Source organism: Mastacembelus armatus, chromosome 9 (genome assembly GCF_900324485.2).
Source record: "Mastacembelus armatus chromosome 9, fMasArm1.2, whole genome shotgun sequence".
Classification (NCBI taxonomy): domain Eukaryota; kingdom Metazoa; phylum Chordata; class Actinopteri; order Synbranchiformes; family Mastacembelidae; genus Mastacembelus; species Mastacembelus armatus.
Genome location: NC_046641.1, coordinates 17,337,589 through 17,350,888, shown reverse-complemented (window position 1 = coordinate 17,350,888; position 13,300 = coordinate 17,337,589). Strand labels below are relative to the sequence as shown.

The 13,300-nt window shown below is 38.7% G+C and overlaps 1 protein-coding gene across 2 annotated transcripts; it reads left to right on the top strand.

The window, feature by feature from the left end:
* Positions 1–788: 788 nt before the first annotated feature.
* On the top strand, positions 789–10,770 carry LOC113138813 (mothers against decapentaplegic homolog 4). 2 transcript variants are annotated; one of them, XM_026321599.1, is made up of 10 exons: positions 789–1,009; positions 3,177–3,578; positions 3,983–4,157; positions 4,576–4,830; positions 5,089–5,196; positions 5,312–5,362; positions 5,515–5,698; positions 6,644–6,812; positions 6,963–7,101; positions 7,566–10,770. In XM_026321599.1, exons 2-10 carry the CDS (start codon positions 3,339–3,341, stop codon positions 7,775–7,777), a joined length of 1,533 nt encoding a protein of 510 aa, XP_026177384.1. In that variant the 5' UTR covers positions 789–1,009; positions 3,177–3,338; the 3' UTR covers positions 7,778–10,770. The 2 variants fall into 2 exon arrangements, with proteins under 2 accessions (XP_026177384.1, XP_026177385.1); XM_026321600.1 differs by lacking the exon at positions 789–1,009 and adding an exon at positions 2,803–2,937.
* Positions 10,771–13,300: the final 2,530 nt, after the last annotated feature.

The following is a 13,300-nucleotide window of genomic DNA, read 5'->3' as shown; positions in this document are numbered from 1 at the left end:
GGCTAACAATTGTTTGGAGCTGTTGAAATCTCTTTGTTTTCAATTAATACCATTGCTGCATCCTTGATGGGACTGATTCACAGAGAAGAGAGTAGAAGTAACATATACACCATATCTTGATTGGTCTGTTTTGATCATTATGAAAGAACTAAAGAACCACTTGAAATAATAGTTTTATATTGATATCAATGATTGGATGACTTATGATGTCAAATTAATATAGTGGACCAGAAAGTAGTAACCTAATAATAAATAGTAAAAAGTAGTATTGTGGGGGCAGCATGGTGGTTAGTACTGTTGCCTCACAGCAAGAAGGTTCCTGGTTTGAAACCCAGCAGGGGCCTTTCTGTGTGGAGTTTGCATGTTCTCCCTTTATGTGGCCCTCTATTAAAGTAGACTACATGAGTGTCAGTGTTGTAGGCTCCTTAAGTACAATTCAGAGGCTCCATCACATATATTTGATAGCTTCTGTTACTAGTCACTTTGCAGATTCATACTATAGAGCAAAAATCGAATTAATTGTTAAGTATGATGTTATTACTTTCTAAGCTACCTGGGATGTAGCTTTAGTAATGGTAAAACTAAGGTTTACACATCTGTAATTATACTTCAATACCTGGCATGGGTTGTTCTGCATAATGAATACCTCTACTGCTGGTACTTTAAGTATACTTTCATGTACTTTACTCAGCCTAACTAAAGTTTTGAATCTGGGATTTATGGCCTGCTGTCATATAATGCCTGCCTATTAAACCCGTCATTTTACACATGCGCACTGCGCCATTGGAGGTAGAAGTGAAGTGGGTCGAGACTTGAACTGACTTGATCCGCGCTGTGGTTTTAAGGATGTCACGCTGTAGCCTGCGAAATAGGACGCTTTTACATCATGTTTAGGAAGTAGCTGGTGACATTTATAGGGGCAATCTAAAAAGTGATACAGGATCTTCTCAGCTCCACCGCTGGCCCGATAAGTTGGGACAGAGGCAGCTGCCACACAAGCTAACTGCAGGTAATGAAGTGTGCTAGCTATTCACATAGCTTTAATCCATTTGGTGTTTAAACTGCATCGTGATCGCTTACTGTTTTCCCACAGTTGCATAAAATTATTTTGTTGCTCTCAAACAAAGTGTTTCACATTTCTTGTCCTGGGTAACTGGCCATAATAAACAAACACGCCTCATAGCAGCATGCTACGTTAGCTAATTTGCTACCAACAACCATCAACGCTAGCTCGTGTTTTAGCAGCAGGTCTTTACCGCAACCGTATTTCCGGCTAGGCTCGTCAAAATAAAACTATATTTGAGCAGTAAGTCGCACATCTCATAGTGGAGTAAAATTAATTTTGCAATAAATATAAATGAATGCTACCCAATGGTAAGAAATACACATATGTTTTATATAACTAAAAATATAACAATTATTCATGTAGTCATAGTTTTAAAAAGATGCCAGACATGATGACCCAGCTTCTAAAACGTGAGAACTTGCTTTTTTTCCCCCGACTTAATATTATCATAATAGCATTGTCTCAGTATTATAGCTGTAAGCAGTTACAAATGGCGTTTTTAACTGTTTAATAGTATCCTGAAGCTGTCTGCATTTAAAATACAGTATGAAAGAAAGGTTTACTTTGCTGTTAGTCAGTGGCGCCTCCAGAAAATTTTCACAAGGGAGGCCAGAGAAAATCTTGGGGTGGCACACCAAATTGGGCCTTTAAATGGTACCTCAGACTGAGTTCAACTCGTGGCTGTCGATGCATGGTCCTTGACTCTTTTCCATTAAAAAGACTATATAAGTCAAACACTTTTACCTCAATTTTGAGAAACACACAAACATTTTGAAAAAAACACGTTTCATATATATATATATATATATATATGAAACGTTTTTTTTTTTTTAAACAGCTTGACTTGTTGTAGCTGTTTATGTCTGTAAATTGACACACCGCCGCGGTCAGCACGCACATTGACTAAAATAGCTCATACACATTGTCAAGACATGATAACATTAAGGCCAACACTACTTAAAATTAATATTACAGCATTCATTTACTTACTGGTTAGCTTTCTGGACTGTCTGGACTGGCTTCAACTGAATAACAGGCTGCTAGCTGCCAGTGTTAGCCTGCCGCAGTGTCCTTCTCAGACAGAGAGAAGATTCTGAAAACGGACAACCTGGAGAGGAAATTAGAGTGAAAATGTGTGAGGCGACTAAGTTTATTTATTATAGATTACAAAAAGTGTGTGTTCTTATTAATATACCTTATGTATATTGGTCGCAATGTTGCTTCTGCTTCTTCTTCTGTTGAGGCACTAAACGCATTTTGGGACATTATCGCCCCTCACAGGTGGAGGTTGGATTTGTTGTTACCAGTCAGTTGAAATTGGTGGGCAGCAGCGCAGGGTTGTATATATATTCTCTTCATGAATCACTTACTTATGATTTATTTTAATTTATTTATTTAGGCTTTGCATTTATGTCTTGATTGAAGATGACTGTATGTGTTGTATGCACTGAGTATGATTTATTAAAAGAGTGGAGCTTTTCTGGGGGGGGGGGGCAGTTCGGCCCTTGGGGGCGCCATTGCTGTTAGCATTGCATACTCGAGATATCTCTCTGATTATCTTGCACTGCACCTTATCAAACATCAGTGTCGCGATATTTGTTGTGATATTTTTAAGTTTGATTGTACGAAGATGTACCTTTATTTTGAAGACAAGGAGCTCTCACATCCGGGTGGTCTTGGCCGTTGGCGGTAGCTTGACGAAGCTTCCAGAACTAACGGCCGCCACAGTGGCGCCGCTAACACTAGCTAAGAAGAACAACGCGGGCACAGCGACTTCAACTTTATTTTTACCCCACTGAAAACAGTTGTAGTGTTTTTAAACTCAACCGCGAGTAGAAAACCTGCTGCTCAGTCATGTCATTATGCCGTTGGTGAGCTGCTGTTAGCATTTTTTGTTCCAGGTTCTGCTTTGTTTGGTCTGCCAACCAAAACAAACGTTTTTAGGTTGTAGTTTGTGGAGCTGAGTACTTGTATTATGTGGGAGTGGTTTCTGATGTTTATATACATTGAAGATACAAAATATTAGCCTGACCTCCTACTAAAAGCCTATAAATCACCTCTAAAACAGCTTAACCTAAAACTTCTGTGTCATCCTCTTGTCCGTCTTCAGATGGTGTCATATGTAGGACTGTGATTACGCACCTCACACAAGAACAGCTGATTGCTCTCTATCAGTCCTGCCAGGATCCACATTGCCCTGGCTTTCTGATGATGTGAAACTGTGTGCACAACATACATATCGTCAGAAAGTGCCTGTCAGACATAAGTCAAAATGTCCATCACCAACACACCCACCAGCAATGACGCCTGCCTGAGCATCGTGCACAGTTTGATGTGTCACAGACAGGGTGGCGAGAGCGAGACTTTCGCCAAGCGGGCCATCGAGAGCCTGGTGAAAAAGCTGAAGGAGAAAAAAGATGAACTGGACTCCCTCATCACAGCAATCACCACCAATGGGGCCCATCCCAGCAAGTGTGTTACCATTCAGAGGACACTTGATGGAAGGTTGCAGGTGGGACAAAACAACAACACAACTGTATGATTTATTAAATGCATACAAGTACATAAATATCAAGGCAGCTTGTACTACTTTGACTTACCCAGGTAACAATTGAATCTGCTGATGTTTGCACATGTTTTTCTAGTCTCACCTATAGTAACCTATACAGGCATCCAGCTACCAGTGCACAACACAAAGATATTCAGGCAATTATCAAAGAAAAGCCATATTTGAGTAACATAAACCTGTAAATATTTGTCATTGTGGTTGCAAAACAACTATAAAATAAAATTATTAATTATTAAAATAATAACTTAAAACTACATATGGCCTTAGCTGTAAGGAAAAGTGAGTTTACATATGAATTAAATCTGTTTCCCTGTATTTCTTTGTCTGTGGTGGTAATGTGTTTCCAGGTGGCAGGACGTAAAGGCTTCCCTCATGTAATCTATGCCCGGCTGTGGCGGTGGCCAGACCTGCATAAGAATGAACTGAAACACGTCAAATACTGCCAGTTTGCCTTTGACCTCAAATGTGACAGTGTGTGTGTCAACCCCTATCACTATGAGAGAGTGGTGTCTCCTGGCATAGGTGAGTAATGGGGAGGTTTCAGTTCTGGATAGAAAAAAAAAGTTCTTGACGTTGTGCAGGGAACAAAAATAAACTCTTAAGAAAGACTAAAATGCAAAAGTTTCAGTTCAGTTTGTTGCAGCACCCTGAAGTGAACTGAGACCAAAAGCTGCCCATTAAATGAAGAAGCTGAAAACAGCAGTTTTAGTAAACTGTCAGGCTAGTTTTAGTTTACACCACTAAAGTGACATGAACTTGAACTTAAATTGGCTTATCTTGAAGCCAAGGTGACATTGTGCTGTGTTTGTACATGCTGACTTCTTCTGCTTCTAGATGCAGTTATTTTTGTTCAACTTGTCCAGCCCCACTTTGCATTGCTGATAATCAGTTTGCTTGTCAGTAACTGTTCCATTACTTTAGTCTTTTCTTTGGTCCACAGACATATCAGGACTGACCCTGACCAGTTCTGGACCCAGCTCAGGACTTATAGTGAAGGATGAGTATGATTTTGATGGACAGCAGAGTCTGCCCTCCATTGATGGAGGGCACTCCATCCAGACTATCCAGCACCCCCCATCCAGCAGCCGCCCAGCCCCTTCAGAATCATTTGTGGCCCCAAACCTGCTCCCACCTACTGAACCCTCCACCTCTGCCTCAACCTCATCTTTCCCTGCTATTGCTGCTGGATCAGGCAGTAAGAAATAGTTTGTTTGTTTTTTTTTTTGGCTGTGCAGTTAGCCTTTATTGTCTTGTTCCAAGATTTTGATTCCATGAAGCAAATGGTTTTTGGACATGTTTGCACGAAATCATTCATAGATAAATCCTTGTCTGCTTCTGTTTTGTGAAATGTACTTTGAATGTTTGCAGAAGTGACAGCAGCACATTTGAGAGGTTGTACTCTTTGTCAGTCCAACTTTGGATCCTGTGACTACTGTTTTCATTTTCTTCTCAGGCACCAGCTCCACCTGGCCTAGAAACAGCAGCTTCACCCCCAACATACCCCACCACACCAATGGCCATCTACAGCACCACCCTCCTATGCCACATCCAACACACTACTGTAAGCACATACTATTACTACAGTTCTACGTTAATCCACAGACAATAGCAAATATGTAAATATAATGCTTTGCAAAGCACGTGGTTACTAACATTACTTTCCTTATTTATCCCAGGGCCAGTGCATAACGAGCTCGCCTTTCAGCCCCCTATTTCCAATCATCCAGGTGAGGACACTCAATCTACAAGTACATCAACAATGGCCATTCAGTTGATAATCACTTGAACTGAAGATTGAACTGAGAACTGAAGGTCCTCAGCTCTTCATTTAGATTTCTCACTTTAAACCATTGACATCAGATTCTTCCCTCTGTTTCAGCTCCTGACTACTGGTGTTCCATTGCCTATTTTGAGATGGATGTTCAGGTGGGGGAGACATTTAAGGTACCCTCTTCTTGCCCCGTCGTTACTGTGGATGGCTATGTCGATCCATCAGGAGGAGACAGGTTCTGTTTGGGCCAGCTCAGCAATGTCCATCGGACTGAGGCTATTGAGAGAGCAAGGTAGGTGACCCAAGTACTCGCTAAAGACATAAATTAGATTTAGAACAAAACACCTGGTGAACAGCATACTTTGTATAATAACACTTGACATTTTTAGACATAGTTAGATCTGACATTTCATTTCCACATTAATTGGTTGTGTGTGAGACTTGACAGCTGACGAGTAGAAGTCACACTTGGTACCTTTTATTCCCTCCTGCGTTAAAGATGCCCTTTAGTTTTAGTGCTAACAGAACTGTAGAGGATGGATTCATGAATGCCCCATAGATTGGTTGTTTGTGTCCTTCTTCTCTCAGAATAACACAAAAGGTACCCACACTTGCAGTCTTGAGCTTATAAGTACATTCACAATCAGCAGATGAACAACAGGAAGATCATGATGTGTTGGATTCAGCAGCATTATTATTTCTTAATAATAATAATTTTTGTATTATTTCTTCTTATTTTTTTCATGTCCAAACACTACAGAGTTATTCCTAAACTTTGAAACACAATAATCTGTCCTTCTCAGTGCCACTGATAAGAATAGGCTGTCTGACAATATCAACATAATTATTAGACATACACATTTACCAGAGACTTTGAGAAGTACTTAAATTCGTTCAGATTAAGTGTTTTAATTGTGCCATGTGCAGTGCATGTATTTACAGGAGTGTGTCCCAGGGAGCTCTGATAAATCACAATATGTTCACAGCCTTAAGCACTGTGGCAATTACCAGAAGTACTTCATACAAGTGGGCCCTTGACTTCTTGCTAATACTGCAAGTATAGGTATTAGGATCTCAGGGAGATTGTGAAAAACATCTAGGGCAACTATGACATGAAACATTTTGCTGTACAAAACAGACACACACTATGTTTTGGTGCGGCTCGTGGTCTAATTGAAAGCTCCACATGGTTCTGTTACTCCTCCCATTCCTTCCCTGTTTTCCTTATTCCTCTCAGGCTTCACATTGGTAAGGGGGTCCAGTTGGAGTGTAAAGGGGAAGGAGATGTTTGGGTGCGATGCCTCAGTGACCATGCAGTATTTGTCCAGAGTTACTATCTGGACAGAGAGGCGGGCCGTGCCCCTGGAGACGCTGTTCACAAAATCTACCCCAGTGCTTACATCAAGGTAAGGACTTGGGCTTAACTGCACTGTAACATGCCCACTTATATGAACTGTTTGAACTGTAAAAAGAAGATGTCACCATTTAAGGTTGAGAATTAAAGAAATGTTTTCTTTTTATCTGGACAGTATTTAAAGTCTCTCCCCTCCCACCAGGTGTTTGACCTTCGGCAGTGCCACAGACAGATGCAACAGCAGGCTGCGACGGCTCAAGCTGCAGCTGCAGCCCAAGCAGCAGCTGTGGCTGGAAACATACCTGGACCGGGATCAGTAGGAGGCATAGCTCCAGCCATTAGTAAGATGCCCCCTCACACACATTCAGTAGGAAGTAGAGACAATGTGTCAGTGGTTCTGGTTCTCGCTTATGATGCAAGTTTGATGTAAATGTTTCCTGTCAATAAGTGTGAGTGTGTGAGCTTTAAAATTTTAGCAACAGAACAAAGAGTTCCTCAGAAAGATGTCTCACCTAATTAGCATTAAAAAAAAAAGAAATGTATCTGTGCTGGTCAAACTTATTTGCTATTACAAAATTATATTGATGTGTTCTGATTTTTTATTATTCAAAAACAGCAACTAGAAGCTGAAACCTGTATTGTTTTGTAACTAAAATGTTCACTAATCAGCAAATCTTTTCTGAGTCTTGAGCCAATGTAACTGAGGTGACTATTTCTTTAGACTGAAGTGATTAGCACATTGGTGTTGGGTTTGTCAGACATACACTGAGATACACTGAGCTGATTGTAACTCCCGTCCTCTCAGGTCTGTCAGCAGCAGCTGGTATCGGGGTTGACGACCTCCGGAGGCTGTGTATTCTCAGGATGAGTTTTGTTAAGGGCTGGGGGCCTGACTACCCTCGTCAGAGCATCAAGGAGACCCCTTGCTGGATTGAAATCCACCTACACAGAGCTCTACAGTTACTCGATGAGGTTCTGCACACTATGCCTATAGCAGACCCACAACCTCTGGACTGAGGTCTCTGCAGCATCGCATTGTAACATACAGTGGCAGTGGAAAGTCTTCCTTGGATGGAGACACCAGTGGGAACAGCTGTGAAGCTGTGATGTTGAAACTGTCCCCACATGAAAAAAATACTTTCGGGTGCGTTAGAGGCAGCTTTGTGCACTGTGGCCCTTACTTTTGCTTTGAAAGCAAAAGTGAGACTCAAATGAGCCAAAGCCGTATATTAAAGGTACCTTTGTCTATTTTTGATAGACGGCTTTGATGTGTGATGACTGGATTTATGTATTTTAGGACAAAAATAAGATGTCAAGATGAATACAAATACACATGCAACACATGAAACATCCACTTAGATGACCTGCAGATCCTGTGAAACTGGAATGTACACCAACCACTAATTGTGCTTGAAGTCCACATCCACTAACTATTGGCAGACAATAGATTCACTGAACAATATAAGAGCATCAAAGGGCTGTACAGCTATAGATGGTATATGGTAGTATTCAATGTGTGGGTGTCAGGGTCCTGCTGGTTTTCTTTTGTGTCAGTTGTCATTTTAAAAAACAGGCTGCTTTACACCTGGGAATGACATGCAAGTTCAGTCAGCTGTCAGAAAATCAGCAGTGCTGTGAACTGCAAGGATCACTGCTGAGCATCATGCTGACAGGACTAGGGACCACCCAGCTGGACATTCACAGCTATCCACGATTGTCATTGAGAATAAAATGACATGCATCATGCCTAAAGCCGAATCTCAGTCTCTGAGCTGAAACAAGTTTACGGACTTTTCTAGGTCAGGTATTGTCAAACTACGGGTTTGGACTTTTAAAAGACAGTGATGAGTCTGCCTGGTGGATTGTCAATGACAAATCATTTCACCTTTTTCCTGTTCAACTGGACACAGAGCAATGAGCGGAACACCTGCTTGAGGTTTTTCACCAGACAATAATGTCCTTTATAAAATCATAGCTAACTAATGCAGATTTTCGAGGGCATCACGACATCATGACTAAGTTAAATTACTCATTTGTGATACAACATATCTGTTTTTACTGACTGCAGTTTTGTAATTTCTCACAAAAAATCTCAAGCGATGGCAAGATGCACGTTTAGTTTCTCGTTCATCGTTGGTTATCCTTCGTCTGTTTCAGGTATGGTTACTGTTGTGGGAAAACTCTTTTATGCTGTCACAAAGGAGGAATCTCACATGCCTTTTGTTAACTCTGCCTTTTCTCGCTTTTATTTTGAGAACAGAAAAAACGGTCGGGACGATTTTGGTTCTGTAAGATTAAGGTTCAATATTTTAGTGAACCAAAAACACACCCAGTCTTCAAGTGTAATAGTGTATTTTAGGCAGCTGCTGGAATTTGCCACAGTTAATTTGGACATTTTGTTAATTGAATATTTTAAGGTAATTCTGTTTATTTGTATTTTTTAACCTCTAAACTGTCTCTCCACACTAGCTGAGAATCAGTCCTTAAATATCTCCTAGCAGCCCACTTACATACTACTACATCCATGTCTCTAGCATATAGTTTACTAACAGATAATGTGTCCCAGCAATATTGATGCATTTTCTTGATTTTTATTTTTTATTACATTTATTAATTGACTGGTATCATGTTTTTAGCACTTTAAATTTTTTGGTTTTTTTTTTTTTTCAAATTCAGTAACACTTAATTTGAGGTGTTTGTCCTGCAATATGAATTATAAGGGAGTAAAAATTATATTTTATTGTGATGCATTTGAAGAACATATGTAACACTAAGACAATTTTAAAATCTGTTTTTGCCTTTTTGCTCTATAGGCATTTATACATCTCTGTAAGGTTTGTTTTGACTCCTGAATTGCGGCCTTTTTATTTTTGATCAGCATTTTTTTTTAATCTGTGTAAATAACTTTGTTTTTTGAAATGCATGTCAGTGTCTGCATGGTTTTTATTTTTATTTTTTGTAGCGGATAGAACCCTTTATATCTGCCCTCTTTTTGAAATACTTCATTGTCCCTGCACCACACTGGACTATTCAGGTGCGTTGTGTTTTGAAGGTTTATAAAAAACGGCATTAAAGACACATGGAGGGAAGCTGCATAGTCACAGCGAATGTAAAGTTATCCAATTCAATAATATAAACTCAACTTTTTAGCATTTGAGTTCCTCAAGAAGCCAACTTGACTCCCAAGACCTAATTTTGTAAAAATACAGTAACTACTATACTTTGGTTACATGCAGCTTCTCTTTGAAAGTAAAAGAATTATAAGCATGATCCAGATGTTGAAACAGGTGACAGTAGATTGACACACAGAAATAATTGATTTCTCGTCTCCTCCCCTCTGCCTTGAGATGCGTTTGACAGCTTGTGTTACATTGCTTTTTCGAGGCTCTTTCCAGAGATCACACACATCACTTAGGAATACAAATTTAATTTACTCCCCTCATGTTGACATCAATATATGTTCATTCTTATTATTCTAGCATACTACTATAATTTTTTCTCACCTGTCGGCATAGCTATATGACAAGAAATTGCTTCATTGAATGTGTGTTTCTGTCCCTAAAAAGGTATGCTATTTTTACATTGCTGTTCAAGGTCTAGTTCAAATTGAGGCTGTTTTTGTTACAGGAAATTCTTCACTTTGCAATTAAGTTGATTTAAGCAAAACTAAGCAGTGGGTTTCCTTGTTCCCTCGGTCCCATCTTTGATGATTTCACTGTAAACTGAAAAACACAGCTTAAAAAAAAAAAGGTTGCACCTACATCAGGGATAAAAAGAGCCAGAAGTTATTCACATAATGATGTAGCCGATGGCAAGAAGCAGGATATTTTATGTTACTGAAAGAACTGATGCTGAACTCAAATATATTATATTCTGTTGTGCTTGAGGGTAAATCCTAATGACACAGCTCATAGGAGTTGGTGTTAAATACTATGACAAATTGCAGATAAACTTTACCTGTATTTCTAATGTGAGAGTCTTTAATTAAACATGGGCTGATATTCTCTAAATGGTGACCTGTTTATTTGCAAGAAACATTTGGTGTATTCAATATGAGAATGTTTTCATTTACAAAGGTTGAAACATCTACATGAATGCAGATTGTCAATGACTGAATTGTAAATTTTTTTAAGTTTTTAAGTCAGTCAAACCTGCAGCAAACACTCACTAATGTTAGCAACAGTAACTAAGAAGTGAACCCACCCATAACTGAAAAGTCAAGATTTTAGCAAAAACTGAAAGAAACTAACCCTGTGATGGACCCCATGACCCTGAATAGGAATAAGTTATAGAGAATGAATGAATATATAAATTCACATACGTAAGTAATTGTAGGCCTCACAGTCTAATTCCAGTATGACAGTGAAACAGGTATTATATTTCATTCTATGTAGCATTCAAAAGGTGTTTAAATAGTCTTCAAATTAACTGAGTGAACACTGCAGAAACCATGATTACGCATGCTGTTCTCTGGAAGACTGAAACCGAGTCATAATTACTGTTATTAATCCAACCTGTGTGTTTCCTGCAATGACATGTTGAAATGTCTGCCTTGGAAAAGAGGATTCTTCTGTGTGAGTGGGTTTATCACACTTGGATACCAGAGTAGTCTTTGACTAACTGCATTTTGCTGTACAATGAGGTCCACATAGTCCCCATTTTTTATTTAAAAAAAAAAAAATTAAATCAAGTACAGGAGTGGAAGAAGTAATTAGATTTTTAAATAGAAAGGCAATAGGCCTACTGCTGCTACTCAGCTCCCAGTCCTACATTCAAAATCTTGATTAAAATATCAACAGTAACATACTCTTATGTACAAATAGGGCCATAACCTGCACCTACAGAAATGCATTATATTTTATAATTATCTATCTCTAAAAATGTCAGCTTTTCATGTGCTAAGAAAAAATGTTGGGACAATGTTTTTTTAAGTTACTTCAATCCATAAAAGACAATGTTTTATATACACACACACACACACACTTACTAAACACATAACATACATGTTACTGGTTAGAAATGAGCAACATTGTGAAAGTTGAGGAACATACTGTGTACGTTAGGCAACAAAATGTGAGTCATTCAACAGGTCCTACACAGCCATGGTAAACCCACACAGGTGATTTCTGTTATTTTGTGTGTGGGCATGCACAGGCATTTGCAAATTGCAGATATATTTGAAAGTTCACCAGCAAACTGCTGATTCACGAGTCATAAATATGGTGTTGGTTTTTAAATGAAATGTGTCACAACGGGGAGGAAGAAAGTTTCTAATGACGTAAATTGCAACATGAAGATCCTACAGAATATGGAAGATGCACATAAGCACAAACACCATTTTACATAATGAATGAATCGCAGTAGTCTGTCGTGGCTTTAAATGAAACCATCTTTATTAAGTAACTTTAATATCAGAAAAATAAAACTCTTAAAATTCTCTTTACAGCAAATATATAATATCAGTGCTTTGGCCGCAATAACTTAAAAGGCCATTATAAAATATAGTCTGCTTTTAAACTCCTGACTCAATTTGAAGAATTTATATGCCACAAGACTCCCCCTACATATACATAACAAAACTGTAGTAAAATTAGCAAATACTCTGAACTGTTGGTACAGCTTAACAATATATGTATTTATATATAGATAATCTAAGATACATTTTACAGTATACCGTTCTTAATTTGGTGGCGTACAGACATGACAGGCAGTTTGAATCCTTGGCCTTTTTACATTTGCAGTGTGATGTTTTACATTGGCGGTATGTTATGAAGACATGCTCGTGATGCACATTCCATTTTCCACTAAGTTAAACAGTAGCTACCAATACTATTATCATCAATACTGTAAACTAATAACTAGAATACAAGCAGATAGCACTGACACTCTCCCGCAACATTTCTGCATTTCCAGCACTTCATTCACTTAATCAAAGTAAAAAAAAAAAAAAAAATTAAAATCTTATTGTAAACACTTTTTTATATAGATATATTTATGCATATATATATGAAATGTAACAAAATAAAAAGTTCTGTATATCTATCAGTAATTAACAGCAATATTATATAGTACATACACAAAAATGTCCATCGCTTTATATCTAAACTGAGGGTCAACAGTGTATTGCATTCCCTCAGAGGGAGAAAGAGCAAAGAGAGATCGACCCTTAAAAGAACTGCTAAAATCAAACCAAAAAGGACGGATAGACCCAAGGGGGCATAAGCAGATGTGGAATTTTTTTTTGGGGGGGGGGGGACTCATTTGGTTTCATTTCCTCAAGAAAGCTCAAGCATCCATGTAAGAGAGGATATTCATGAAATATCTCTCAAACAGTTTACAGCTGGAATGCTAGAGGGCCTGCGGTCCAATGTCCACACAGTAAAGCAACAACATTGACCTTATGTAGTGTCAGCACAATCCAGAATGAAATCATTCCAGCTGCTTCTCCTTTGAAATGTTTGTCAACTCATTCAATCAAGGAAAAGAAAGCCTAGCAACACTGCTGTTTAAAGCTACGATTTAAAAGACTACCACCACTTA